Source organism: Odocoileus virginianus, chromosome 5, assembly GCF_023699985.2.
Source record: "Odocoileus virginianus isolate 20LAN1187 ecotype Illinois chromosome 5, Ovbor_1.2, whole genome shotgun sequence".
Taxonomy (NCBI): Eukaryota; Metazoa; Chordata; class Mammalia; order Artiodactyla; family Cervidae; genus Odocoileus; species Odocoileus virginianus.
The window spans coordinates 20,101,639-20,117,173 of NC_069678.1; the positions used below are offsets into that span (position 1 = coordinate 20,101,639).

Consider the following 15,535-nt stretch of genomic DNA (forward strand, 5'->3'; position numbering starts at 1 on the left):
GTGCACAGCAAAGTGATTCAGCTATATTCAGTTTTTCAGATTCTTTTCCACTATAGACAGTTACAAGTTACTGAGTATAGTTCCCTGTGCCATATGGTAGCTCCTTGTTTATTTATTTGTAGTTTGTGCCTGTTGTTTATTTGTAGTATGTATCTGTTATTCTCCAACTGCTAATTTAAATCCCCCTCCCCCGCCATCCCCTTACTTAACCCCAAGTTTGTTCTCTGTCTCTGTGAATCTGTGTGTATGTTTTAAATCAGTTCATCGCATCAGATTTTTAGATTACGCATGTAAGTGATATCCTGTGATATTTGTCTGACTCGCTTCACTCACGACACTCTCCAGGTCCTTGTTGCTGCAGATGGCATTAGTCATCCTTTCTCCTGGCTGAGCGGCAGTGAGCTGGGCACTTTATACACCACACCTTTATCCACTCCTCTGTCGGGGACGTTCAGGAGGCTGTGATGTCTTGGCTCACGGTGCTGCTGTGACACAGGGGTGCATGCATCTTTCCCAGCTAGTTTCCCTCCCCCAGATGTATGCCCAGGAGTGGGGTTGCTGGTGTTGGGTTCAGTCTCTGAGTCAGGTCCAGCTCTTCACAACCCTGTGGACTGGACCCCCACTCCTCTCTGGGATTCTCCAGGCGAGAATATTGGAGTGGGTTGCCATTTCCTCCTCCAGGGGATCTTTCCAACCCAGGAATCAAACTGTGTCTCCTGTGTCTCCTGCATTGCAGGTGGATTCTTTACCCACTGAGCCACCAGGGAAGCCTGGGATTGCTGGATCATTGGGTTACTATTTTTAGTTTTTTGAGTAACCTGCATACTCTTCTCCATAGTGGAGAAGTTTACATTCCCACTAATAGCATAGGAGGATTCCATTTTTTTCACACCCTCTCCAGCACTTACTATTTGTAGAATTTTTGAAGATGGCTACTCTGACTGCTGTGAGGTGATACTTCATTGTACTTTTGATTTGCGTTACTCTAGTAAGTAGCCATGTTGAGTTTTTTTTCATATACATTTTGGCCATCAATATGTCTTCTTTGGAGAAATGCCTGTTTGGGTTTTCTGTCCATTTTTTGGTTGGGGTGTTTGATTTTGTTTTAATATTGAACTGTATAAGCCATTTGTATATATTGGAAATTAGCCCCTTGTCAATCACAATTTTTAAATATTTTCTATTCTATAGTTTGCTTGATGGTTTCCTTTGCTTTTAACCTTTTAAGTTTAATTAGGCCCAACTTGTATGCAGGTCAGGAAGCAACAGGTAGAACTGGACATGGAACAACAGACTGGTTCCAAATAGGGAAAGGGGTAAGTCAAAACTGTATATTGTCACCATGCTTATTTAACTTATATGCAGAGTATATCATGAGAAATGCTGGGCTGGAAGAAGCACAAGCTGGAATCAAGATTGCTGGGAGAAATATCAATAACCTAGATATGCAGATGACACCACCCTTATAGCAGAGAGTGAAGAGGAACTGAAGAGCCTCTTGATGAAAGTGAAAGAGGAGAGTGAAAAAGTTGGCTTAAAGCTCAACATTCAGAAAACTCAGATCATGGCATCTGGTCCCATCACCTCATGGGAAATACATGGGGCTCCAAAATCACTGTGGATGGTGACTGCAAGCCATGAAATTAGAAGACGCTTACTTCTTGGAAGGAAAGTTATGACCAACCTAGATAGCATATTAAAAAGCAGAGGCACGCCTTTGCCAACAAAGGTCCATCTGGTCAAGGCTATAGTTTTTCCAGGGGTCATGTATGGATGTAATAGTTGGACTGTGAAGAAAGCTGAGCACTGAAGAATTGATGCTTTTGAACTGTGGTGTTGGAGAAGACTCTTGAGAGTCCCTTGGACTGCAAGGAGATCCAACCAGTCCATCCTAAAGGAGATCAGTCCTGGGTGTTCATTGGAAGGACTGATGCTGAAGCTGAAACTCCAATACTTTGGCCACCTCACGTGAAGACTTGACTCATTGGAAAAGACCCTGATGCTGGGAGGGATTGGGGGCAGGAGGAGAAGGGGATGACAGAGGATGAGATGGCTGGATGGCATCACCGACTCGATGGGCATGAGTTTGAGTAAACTCTGGGAGTTGGTGATGGACAGGGAGGCCTGGTGTGCTGCGATTCATGGGGTCGCAAAGAGTCGGACATGACTGAGCTACTGAACTGAGCTGAACTGATGTCTTCTTGGATTGATCCCTTGATGATTATGTAATGCCCATCTATGTCTCTTATCACAATCTTCATGTTAAAATCTATTTTGTCTGATATGAGTATTGGCACTCCAGCTTTCCTTTGATTTCCATTTGCATGGAAATGGAAATATCAATATTTCCATATTTCCATCACTTTGAGTCTGTATGTATCTCTAGATTTGAAGGGAGTCTCTTGTAGGCAGCATATCTATGGGTCTTGGTTTTGTATACATTCAGGCAGTTTGTGTCTTTTCTGTTGGAACATTTAGTCTATTTACATTTAAGGTGATTATCAATATCAGTGTTCTTGTTTCCATTTTGTTCATTGTTTTGGGTTTGTTTTTGTAGATCTTTTTTCCTCTTTCTTGTGTTTGTATTATGTTTAGAATCCTTTTTTAATTTGTATATATATTATAGATTCTAGGTTTATAGTTATGACGAGGTTTTTAGTTAGCAGTCTCTCTATATATGATTGTTTAAGTTGCTGATATGTTAATTTCAAAGGCATTTTAAATACCTTGCATTTGTATTCTCCTTCCCTCATGATTACTGTTTTTGATATATATTTTACACCTTATTTTTGCTGTGGACTCTTTAGTCTTTACACAGCCTGTCTCCTAATGGGTGGGACTGTGTCCCTGCCCATTTAGTTCTTTTGCCTGAGGTGTCCCAGCACTGGAACCTACAGGCTGTTGGATGGGGGCCAGGTCTTGGCATTAATGGTCCAAGATGCCAGGATCGTTAATGTGCTGCATGGTCCTCAGCATGGCTCCCACCAGCGTCTTTTCCTGGGGTGAACTGCAGCTGCCCTCGCCTCACCAGCGCTCCCCAAGACCAGCAGGCAGGTCTGGCTCAGGCTCCTGTTAAGTTACTGCTTTTGTCCTAGGCCCCAGTGTGCACTGGATTTTGTGTGTGCCCTCTAAAAGTGATGTGTGTATTTCCCCCAGTCCCATGGGGCTTCTGCAGTTAAACCCTGGTGGCCTACAAAGCCAAATGCTCTGGGAGCTCATCTTCCCAGTGCCAGAAGCCTGGGCTGGAGAGCCTGACATGGGTCTCAGAACGCTTACTCCTGTGGGCGAACCTCTGCAATATAATCCTCCAACTGTGGGTCAGCCACCCAGATGTTACATGTGATTTCAGTATACTGTGAATCCGCCTCTCCCACCTCTCTCACTGTGATTCCTTCTCTGTCTTTAGCTGCAGAAGACCTTTTCTGGTGGGTCCTGTCTTTGTCACTGATGTTTGTTCTGCTGATAGTTGTAACTTTGGTGTGCTCGTGAGAGGAGGTGAGGTCAGGGGCTTTTCTATTGTGCCATCTTGGCCACTTTTCCTACTCTGTTTTCTGAATTGTTGAGTCATCACATTGGAGCAACATCAGGCCAAGTGGGAGTGTTTGGAGGGAGGAGCATGGGCTCTGGGACTGGGCAGACACTGAGTCAAATTCATGACTTTGGGCAGGTTGCTTCAATTTATACCTCAATTTAATTTTAAATATTTGATGCTTACCTTGCCAAATTGTGAGATTATATCCTAATATATGTGTGCACACATCATAATGTATTGTAATACATGTGCTGTCAATATAACCTATTACTTAATTCTGTTCCACATTAAGTACCCAAAAGGAGATTTTAAACATGAACTAAATTCTGACTTCAAGTCATTTATGATATGTCAGTAGGTTAGTTCTACATATTTTCTGAGTCATTTCATCCAGTTTCCCTAAAATGGAAAACAAATCATAGTCCCTTTAGACGTTAACTATCTGACATACTTACTACATTTTTAATGGTAATGTTACTATACAGAAATAAAATATGCAATTTCCATACCAACAGAGGCACAAAGAAAAAGAATACCCAAGCCATCCAAAAATATAATAAATTAGAAAGGGGAAGAAGCTGATTATGGTACTAAGAAAAAACAAGATGAATGAAGATCCCAAATTAGTTTTAAAATGTATTCAAATGCTCTCAAAAATCTATAAGAGAACTATCATATGATGCAGGATTTCTATTCTTGAGTAAATATCTAAAAAACAAACCCATAACACTAATTCAAAGAGATACATTCATACCTAATGTTCATAGCTGCATTATTTATTTTAAGCTAGTTAGTTAAGCAATTACTAGAGCTGGTTAAATATTTTTTTTAACACAGCCAACTACTATAACAGGATGATTTATGTAAAGGTCAAAAGTAAAAGGATAAGAAAATATATGCTTGGCAAATATTAATAAAAGTTAGTAAGCTTGTTTAGTTATATTAATATCAGATAAAATACAAAAGCATTTTTAAGGGCTAAATGACAAGTTTAAAACACTGAGAGGTTTTATATACATAAATATAAATATATAAATTCATATATATGAATTTATATAGATATAAATTCATGTGTACATTTAATGCTTAAAATATAAAAAGCAGTTTACAGAATTATAAATTTCAGGGATAAATTGATAAATTCCAAAAGTTTAATAGATAATTTTAATAGACATCACTTATTGTTTTATTAATCATGCAAAAAATAGTAAGCATATGGAAGATATAACAGTTAATAAGCTTGACCTGATGAATATGTATCTATAACTTACTAGTTGGATAACCATATATATTCAAATTAATATATAACAATTCATGAACCTATAGAAAACTAGACCTCAAAGTAAATCTCAACAGGTATTAAAAATGTGTATTATTCAAACCATGCCATACATCATTTACAAGAAGGTAACCAAAACAAAGGAAAAAAAATTAATAAACCTCTTTTACTACTTTTAAACTGCTTGGTCAAGGAATATTGAAAATTAGAAAATATCTGCAACTAAATGACAAAGAAATTTCTACATATTAATGAATGAAACTCACTTACTGCCCTGTGGCACTGTGTGTGTAAGATATCATAACACCATAAAACTCCTAGAAGAGAACATAGACAAAACAGTTTCTGACATAAATTGTAGCAATATTTTCTTCTGCTCATCTCCCAAAGTAGTGGAAAGCAAAAATTGACACATGGGACCTAGTAAAACATAACCTTTTGCACAGAAAAGGAAACCATAAACAAAATGAAAAGATAACCTACACTCTGGGAGAAAATATTAGTAAATGATGCATCTGACAAAGCCTTAATTTCCAAAATATAAAAAGCTCAGACAACTCAGTTACAAGAAAAAACAAACAGCCTAATTAAAAAAAAAAATGGGGAGAAGACCTAAGTAGATATTTCTCCAAAGAAAACATACAGGTGATGAATTTATTGTTTAGTTGCTCAGTCCTATCCAACTCTTTGTGACCCCATGGACTGTAGCCTGCCAGGTTCCTCTGTCCATGGGATTTTCCAGGCAAGAATACTGGAGTGGGTTGCAATTTCCTTCTCCAGGGGATCTTCCAGACCCAGGGGTCAAACCTGCATCTCTTGCATTGGCAGGCAGATTCTTTACCACTGAACCACCAGGGATGAATAGGCACATGAAAAGATGATCAACATTGGCAATTATTACAGAAATGAAAATCAAAACTACAATGATGTACCAATTCCTGCTAGTCAGAATGTGTGCTTAGTCACTCAGTCGTGTCTGACTCTTTGTGACCTCAGGGACTGGAGCCTGCCAGGCTCCTCTATCCATGGGGATTCTCCAGGCAAGAATACTAGAGTGGGTTGCCATGCCCTCCTCCAGGGGATCTTCCCAACCTAGGGATCAAACCAGGTCCCCTGCATTACAAGCAAATTCTTTACCAGCTGAGCTACCAGGGAAGCCCTAGTCAGAATGGCCATCATTAAAAGCCTACAAATTATAATTGCTGGAGCGGGTATGAAGAACCCTATACTCCTATATTTTATCAATAAATTGGTGCAGCCACTATGGAAAACAGTATGGAGGTTCCTTAAAGAACTAATGATACAATTACCATATGATTCAGCAATCCCATGCCTGGCTATGTATCTGGAAAAGACAAAAAATCTCATTTAAAAAGATACATGTACCCCAATCTTTACTGTAGTACTATTTAAACAGCCAGGATACAGAAACCCCCTAAATGTCCATTGTTAAATCAATGGATAAAGGTACCGTAGACACACAAATATACACACACACACACACACACACACACACACAATGGCATACTGTTTATCCATTAAAACAAGGATAAAGTAATGACATTTTCAGTGACATACATGGACCTAGAGATTATCATATAAGTCAGAAAAAGACAAATATCATATATATCACTTATATGTGCAATATAAAATATGACACTGAAAGGTTACTGCCATGAACTTTGAATGGCCTCCAGAGGAGAGGATTTTGATCTGGGACCAGAGACAAGGCTTGATCACTCAGCCTTGAGTAGTAGTATGCTGCACATAAAACTTTTGTGTAGCAAAGTTTTATTAAAGTGTAAAGGGATGGAGAAATCCGACATAGACATCAGAAGGGGACAGAAAGAGTGCCCCCTTGCTAGTTTTTAGTAAAGCATTATGTACTTGTTAGCAAGCTGCTAATCGACTCGATGGACATGAGTTTGAGTAAACTCCGGGAGTTGGTGATGGACAGGGAGGCCTGGCGTGCTGAGGTTCATGGGGTCACAAAGAGTCGGACACGACTGAGTGACTGAACTGAACTGAACTGAATCATAGATAAAAGAAACCCCTCAAGACTGAGAGTTGCACCAGGCTCCTCTCCTACCACATGCATTCTGAGATGGAATCGGCAGAAGGGGAGTCATCTCTGGCCATAAAACAATTGACATGAGTCTTCAAGAAAGGCAGATTCCCAAGCAAATACATAGTTTCATTAACATAGCTTAAGAACATTTCCCTGAGTAAGATGTATTGTTTGCTGAGACATTAGCAACTCAAGGTTTGATAAATAGTTTCAGGTGAACCCAACTGTTGTCATGGCAACACAGGATCAAAGGAGCCTCCTTTAATCCTGTGTAGAGAGATGGAGAAGGAAATGGCAACCCACTCCAGTGTTCTTGCCTGGAGAACCCCAAGGATAAGGGAGCCTGGTGGGCTGCCATCTATGGGGTCGCACAGAGTCGGACACAACTGAAGTGACTTAGCAGCAGCAGAGAAGAGAGAAAAAAAAGTCTGCCACTTGCAGTTTATTTCCTCCTCCTGCTTAGGGGACCCTGGCCTCTCTAACCATTAGCTCTTTCGATACGAATGAATTTATTTATAAAACAAACAGCCACACAGACATAGAAAACAAATTTCTGTTTACTGAAGGGAAAGGGCCAGGACAGGATAAATTAGGAGATTTGGGTTAGCTAATACAAACTTTGTTGTTTAGTCATTCAGGCATGTCTGACTCTTTGCAACCCCATGAACTGTAGCCTGCCAGTCTCCTCAGTCCATAGAATTTCTCAGGCAAGAATACTGGAGTGGGTTGCAATTTCCCTCTCCAGGGGATCTTCCTGACCCAGAGATACAAACTACTATATATAAAATAGATATAGAAAAAGGTCCTACTATATGGCATGGGGAACTATATTCAATATCTGGTAATATAATGGAAAAGAATAGAAAAGAGAATATATATAGTTACATATATATAATTTATATTTAGCTGACTCACTTTGCTATACCTTAGTTTCTAAGGTATAGAAACTAACACAGCATTGTAAATCAACTATACTTCAATAAAGTATTGAAGGAAATGAGGTCCAGGTTTGCCATTTTTATTTGGAGTTTAAAGAACATTGTGTTCATGCAGTATTAAATAAAAAACCTTTCTCTTTCTAGGAATGTACTATTTACCAGTAACAAACCAGGGCTGGATAAACTGTTCAGTGGCCTCAGGGTTGCGGTTCCCTAATGTGACAGGGAAGTGATCCTACCTACTGTACCAGCCTAGGATCCAGATGAGCCTCAGTCTTAACAGATTTTCCCAGTTGCTGCTCAGGGTGTACCAGATGGCTGAGGAAGTCCTCAGTCCAGAGTGGGAAATCCAGTTAACACAGCCTTCTCCTCAAACCCAAATGAGTACGTTCTACACCTTGCACTCCACAAAGGAAAACCTCCAATTGTGGTATGCTAGAAGGAAGGTATACCCTTGTATCAGTACACTCAAGGTTTTAACATTTACCAGAGATATCTTACAGATCAGACCAAGACCAGGAGCTCATTTCCTTTACCACAGAACTGAACAAGCCCTGGGCCAATGATGCCTAGTCAGTGGCCAGCACTCGGGACATTTCCTAAGACAAAAATTCTGGACAGAATCAGAAAGCTGCCACCAACTGGGGGCTGATGTGTCACATGTGAAGTGCTCCCTTGGGACAGAGGTCCCTTCATGATCCCCAAAAACTACTGAACCAAACTTGGGTCCAACCATCTGTGTGCAGGAAAGCCAATCTGCTGACACTAGGTTGTGGTGAAGGATAGTACAACATTTATTGCAGGGCACCAAGCAAGCAGAATGGACATCTCATGCTGAAAACACCCGGACTCCCCAAAGGCTTTCAGGAAAGGCATCTTAAAAGCAGTATGAGGGAGGTGGCTGCAGTGTACACATAATCAGCTTGTGCATAATCCTTGGATTGGTTGGTAAAAAGATGAATTTTCAAGGACCATCAACTTTCTCATTTCAACTGGTCTAAAGTCACAATTATGTGCCTACAGTCAGCAGTTTTCATCTGGTGGGGGTCTACTTCCCATAAAACAACTTAGGAATATATGTCAGGACTTTATGTCTTTGAGGGAACTGGGAGTTCAGTGATTCTGCTATGTGGCTGGTTTATAGTCTAGATTGTTAACAGTTTGCCAGCCTAACAGCTATCCTTATTTCTACCTTTTCACATTTCCTACTCATTAACTCTTGAGCCAGCCTTTTGAGACTCAGAGGGAGCCCGTGAAACTCAAGTCAAAGCCTTTTTCTTCAAAAGACAGGGACACAGAGGCTTATATATGATTTCAAGATGTGGAAGTTCTCTTTTATAAAGGGCTGGCGAGGTGGCCAAGTGGTTGAGGTGACGGACTGCTAACCCATCGTGCTCTGCACATGCAAGCTTGAATCCCATCCTCATCGAGCTTTCCAGTGGTGGACCGTAACTCTGAGGTTTGCCCGGTGACTGAGTGGTAAAGAATTCACCTGATTACACAGGAGATAAAGGTTTGACCCCTGGGTCGACAAGATCCCATAGAGAAGGAAATGGCAACTCACTCCAGTATGCTTGCCTGGAAAATCCCATGGACAGAGGAACCTGGTGAGCTACAATCCATAGAGTCACAAAGATTCGAACACATTTTAGTGACAAAACACAACGTTAACTCACTTTATTTTTGGCTATCTACAACATAGTTTAGTCACATGAAGGGCATCAAAGCTAGATTTTAAAGTTCAGGGTAGAAATGGATGAGAAAATGTCAAGTGACCAGTCAGAGATGGTGGTGGTGGTTTAGTTGCTAAGTCATGTCCAACTATTGCGACCCCATGGATTGGAGCCCACCAGGCTCCTCTGTCCATGGGATTTCCCAGACCAGAATACTGGAATGGGTTGTCATTTCCTTCTCCGGTGGATCTTCCTGACCCAGCAAGCGAATCTGTGTCTCTTGTGTCTCCTGCATTGCAGGTGAGCAAGCACAACCAGTCAGAGATTGCTGGTAGCTTATTATTAGGAGAATGGATCAATGATTGTATGTATAGGGATAGAACTATGATGCCCAGATTGTTCTTCTGGGTGTTCAGAAATCAAAATATCTACATAAACAAAATAAAAACCAAGATGAAAACATTGGAGTTAATGAAAGCATAGAGATATGAATAAAACAGTAGTATTGTAACAACCATCCTATACGTAACAATTTAACAGCTTAAAATAAATGATTTCTTTAGATATCTCAATTTCTATTCTCCTGACTTCTCTGTCACTTTCAGCAGTTCAGCCAGTTGTTCACAGGTTGCAGCAGCTTGAAATTAGCTTATCTAGTGAAAAGGTGCCAAGTCTCTGCAAGTATTAACAACTAGGGATTTCTTACTTGGTTTGGTTGGAAGAATGATGGGAGGGAGAGAGAACTGACCTTGATCCAAAGCCTTCAGGCCTTCTTGGAGGTCTTAGTTTTTCATCTAGTCATGGAGATATGAAGCTGCAGTAGATGCTTTCCTGTGGACTCTGAAGGAGGAAGTTATAGTGTTGTAGAAAGGGCCATGTGACAAGAGATGATGGGTGGCCTTTACCAGCCAAGGTTGGCCCCGTACCTGACAACTAGGAATCCGAGACTTTGGATCCACCATGCAAGGAGCTAAATTATGCCAAGGGCCTAAGTGAATTTGGATTTGGATTCTACCCAGAGCCTCCAGAGAAAGATTTATCCAGCTAATGTCTCGATTTTAGTCCTGTGATCCTATGAGCAGAGAATCCACATGAGCTATGCTGGACTTCTGACCTACGAAACTGGGAGATACTGCATTTGTATTGTTTTATATTGCTATCTTTGTGACAATTTGTTACAAATAATTCCTTACATCAAATTCCAGATAGATCAATGATGAAGAACATAATTACAAAAGAATTAACACTTTCTATACAATTATCATAAATAAAATTAAAGCACAAACAATTTGGAAAAGTATTTATAACACATATGGAGAGCCACTGGGGTAACTAACCTAACTACTAAAGAATGCAGTATGTAAATCAACAGTAAATTTTAAAGATGCTTAATCTCACCCATATAAATGAACTTGAGCTTTAATTGAAAGAATATGAGTTGTCATCTTTCACTGATCATATTAGCAAACATAAATAGGTTTTTTTCAGCATGTGAAAGAACAGGTGTTTTCATATAATATTATTTGTGATATACATTATGTACTCCTTTGAAGAACTAATTGACAACATCTATCAAAATTAAAAATGCACATATCTTTAGCAATTGCACCTTTGAAGATTTATCCTAAAGATACAACTCAAAAATATGGACAGAGTTATCTGTGCAGGGCCACTGTAACTTATCTAAAACCTTAGGGCTGAATGTACTTCAGTATGTAAAATTGCTTGGATTTCAGAAATAAATAAGTGCACACAATGTGATAATCATGATGGTGTGATCACTCACCTAGAGCCAGACATCCTGGAATGTGAAGTCAAGTGGGCCTTAGGAAGCATCACTGTGAACAAAGCTAATGCAGGTGATGGAATTCCAGTTGAGCTATTTCAAATCCTGAAAGACAATGCCATGAAAGTGCTGCACTCAATATGCCAGCAAATTTGGAAAACTCAGCAGTGGCCACAGGACTGGAAAAGGTCATTTTTCATTCCAATCCCAAAGAAAGCCAATGCCAAAGAGTGCTCAAACTACCACACAATTGCACTCATCTCACACGCTAGCAAAGTAATACTTAAAATTCTCCAAGCCAGGCTTCAGCAATGCGTGAACTGTGAACTTCCAGATGTTCAAGCTGGTTTTAGAAAAGGCAGAGGAACCAGAGATCAAATTGCCAACATCCACTGGATCATCAAAAAAGCAAGAGAGTTCCACAAAAACATCTATTTCTGTTTTATTGACTATTCCAAAGCCTTTGACTGTGTGGATCACAATAAACTGTGGAAAATTCTGAAAGAGATGGGCATACCAGACCACCTGACCTGCCTCTTGAGAAACCTATATGCAGGTCAGGAAGCAACAGTTCAAACTGGACATGGAGCAACAGACTGGTTCCAAATAGGGAAAGGAGTACATCAAGGCTGTATACTGTCACCCTGCTTATTTAACTTATATGCAGAGTACATCATGAGAAACAGTGGGCTGGAGGAAGCACAAGCCAGAATCAAGATTGCCAGGAGAAATATCAATAACCTCAGATATGCAGATGACACCACCCTTATGGCAGAGAGTGAAGAGGAATTGAAAAGCCTCTTGATGAAAGTGAAAGAGGAGAGTGAAAATGTTGGCTTAAAGCTCAACATTCAGAAAACTAAGATCATGGCATCTGGTCCCATCACCTCATGGGAAATAGATGGGGAGACAGTGGAAATAGTGTCAGACTTTATTTTTTGGGGCTCCAAAATCACTGCGGATGGTGACTGCAGCCATGAAATTAAAAGATGCTTACTCCTTGGAAGGAAAGTTATGACCAACTTAGATAGCATATTAAAAAGCAGAGACATTACTTTGCCAACAAAGGTCCATCTGGTCAAGGCTATGGTTTTTCCAGGGGTCATGTATAGATATGAGAGTTGGACTGTGAAGAAAGCTGAGCACTGAAGAATTGATGCTTTTGAACTGTGGTGTTGGAGAAGACTCTTGAGAGTCCTTTGGACTGCAAGGAGATCCAACCAGTCCATCCTAAAGGAGATCAGTCCTGGGTGTTCATTGGAAGGACTGATGTTGAAGCTGAAGCTCCAATACTTTGGCCACCTGATGCGAAGAGCTGACTCACTGGAAAAGACCCTGATGCTGGGAAAGATTGAGGGCAGGAGGAGAAGGGGACGACAGAGGATGAGATGGCTGGATGGCATCACCAACTCAATGGGCATGAGTTTGAGTCAACTCCGGGAGTTGGTGATGGACAGGGAGGCCTGGCGTGCTGCGATTCATGGGGTTGCAAAGAGTCGGACATGACTGAGCGACTGAACTGAACACAGTACAGTAGTTTTTGTAACAACTCTAGTGGGAGCTGAAATATCTACCTATAATCAAACCTAGTAATGTGTTTGAAAAAGATTTATGAAGTCACATTAAGTAGTATAAAGACTATAGATAGCCTCATGTTAATTTAGGTGCCAAATGAATGTGCTAGTAATTTGAAGACTCAGTTTTTTAAGCTGTTTGGGCTTTGGGATTGCAGATGAGGGATTTTAGACAAAAACATTCATTGCAGCATGTTTCTTTCCCTGTAATAGCAAAAGAGAAGAAGAAAATTATACTCAGCTCAACTTCATTTAGTTGCCAGGATCCTAGATAATTATATTCATAAAATGTAGTAAGTATTTAATGTAATAGAAGTATTGAAAAGAGTGAAGTAAAAAGAATATAAGTAGGTATTTATGGATTGATGTTATTAAAGTGAATAAAAACAGATGCTGTGAAATATGTATATTTTGCTTTCATTTGCTCACACACATACAATCTCTGGAACGATCTAGAGGAAACCTGGGTTTTGTGACAGTAACTGACTCTTCTGGGAAGATTAGGCAAGAAAGGTGGTACATAGAATTTTGAATGCATTCCCCTTGTACTGAATTTGTAGTTTATATATTTTATTTGCCAGTATGTATTGCTCCAGAAGAAAAAATCTCTAGGATATTAAATGATTTGTTTATATTTAGTTCTTTCTCCAGACCTCTACATTGAAGATGTCACTTCCTCTGATGGTGGATATTTGGCCAGATGACCCCAAGAAGCAGACAAAAAGAGAAATCAGTTGAAATAGTTTATGGAGTTTCAATTTTAAGTTAAGGCAGTTGAAGTGGAAGACCTCTTCCACAGCCTGAAATTACTATTGTGATAGTACATACAGTTCCTTATCAAAATCCAGATTTTCTGTTTTGCCTATAAATAATGAAATCAAGACAAATAAAGAGTATTCTCTAAGACGATGTGACTAGGACTGTAATGGCAATGGAGGGAAAGAAGATGAAGAACTGGAATGTGAACTCAGATGACAGAATGGCTTGATCTTTATGTTCAAAGAACAAGTGGAACAATGATTGAGTATTAGGGAAAAGCTTTAGAAATAGGTCAAGCCTGTGGTGGAGGATGTGTGTGGAAGTGATAGACAGCTGTGTGGAACCACGTGAGTCCAGGATGACAAATGGCAGGTCCTGGGCCCTGCCCTGCCACACAGCAAGCTGGGGTCTCTGCGAGAGCAGCCGCTGGGTCGGGGCTGCACAGTAAGCATGAGGATGAAGCGATGCAACCAGCAGCAGGAGGGGAGCAGCCTGCAGACCATGTTACCTGCCCTGTGGGTTCAGGTGTGACAAGGACAAAGGGCTGAGCTGTGGGTAGGGCCACCGAATCAGCCAGGGAGAAGAAATAAGTACTATTTAGTAAACCGTGGTCTGTGGGCCTGCTGCTGGGTGCTCAGTTTTCACAACCACCACACCAATGAGGAAGGTGTTTGTGGTCGTTAGGGAGGAGGTGAGCACCTTCTGGACCTTGAAGGGTGCATCAGTGAGGTTGGGGGATCCTGTGTTCAGTTGTTACATCACCTGTTAGGGTTGAGATCCCACCACAGTCAACTCACCTTCCCTCACTGTGTCCAGTCCTGGGGAGCTCAGGGAATGTGCATCTGAATCAAACTGGACTCTTGGAACTGGATCCTATTGATACATCGCATGGATCCAAGTGTGATTGGCAGGACCAACTAGCTGTCCCTGACTCCACTCAGTCGGTGGTCCCGATGCATGTAGTCACGGTTTCTAGTTGATTGACATATGTAGAGCATTTCTCCCCAAGCATTTGATAAAATTCAGTATCCATTCATGACACAAACAAAAAACAAAAAACTCTTACCAAAGTGGATATAGAAGGAACATATCTCAATATAAGAAGCTATTTATGACAAACCCACAGCCAGCATAATACTTGATGGTGAAAAGTTGATAGCCTTTCCCCTAAAATCTAAAGCACCAGAATACCCACTCTCACCACTTCTCTTCAAAATAGTATTGGAAGTTCTAGCCACAGAAATCAGACCATAAAAAGAAATAAAAGGTATTTGAATTGATAGGGAAAAGGTAAATCTGTCATTATATTCAAACAACATACCATGTAGAGAACATCCTAAAGACGCCACCCAAAACTTACTAGAATTGATAAACAAATTCAACAAGGTAGCAGGATAGTGGCTCAGCTGGTAAAGAATCTCCCTGTAACTCAGGAGACCTGGGTTTGATCCCCAGGTTGGGAAGATCCTCTGGAGAAGGGCATGGCAACCCACTCCAGTGTTGTTTCCTGGAGAATTCCATGGGGTCACAGAATCGGACACGACTGAGTGACTTTCAGTTTCACTTTTCAGCAGGGTACTAGATTACCATACAGAAATCAGTTGCATTTCTTTATATTAACAATAGAGAGGGAAAGCAAAACAATCCCTTTTAAAATTGCATCAAAAATACTTAGGAATAAACCTGAATAAGCAAGTGAAAGACTTATACGCTGTGAATAATAAAATATTAATAAAGGAAATTGAAGATATGTGAAAAAAATAGAAAGATAGCCCACGCTCTTGGACTGGTAGTATGGCCATACTACCCAAAGCAGTCTATAGATTTAATGTAGTCTGTACCAAACTACCCATGACATCTCTCACAGAACTAAAACAAATAATTCTAACATTTATATGGAACTATAGAAGACCCAGAATTGCCAAA

The 15,535-nt window shown here is 40.4% G+C and overlaps 1 protein-coding gene across 1 annotated transcript in view; it reads left to right on the forward strand.

Annotated features, from left to right (window-relative positions):
• HSD17B7 (hydroxysteroid 17-beta dehydrogenase 7) overlaps window positions 1-13,754 on the forward strand; it is a 41,328-nt gene extending 27,574 nt beyond the window's left edge. Inside the window, exon 8 of the mRNA XM_070467707.1 lies at window positions 13,490-13,754. Within this exon, the coding sequence (XP_070323808.1) occupies window positions 13,490-13,588 (99 nt within the window). The 3' untranslated portion in view covers window positions 13,589-13,754. The remainder of the gene's footprint in view (window positions 1-13,489) is intronic.
• The last annotated feature ends 1,781 nt before the right edge of the window (window positions 13,755-15,535 follow it).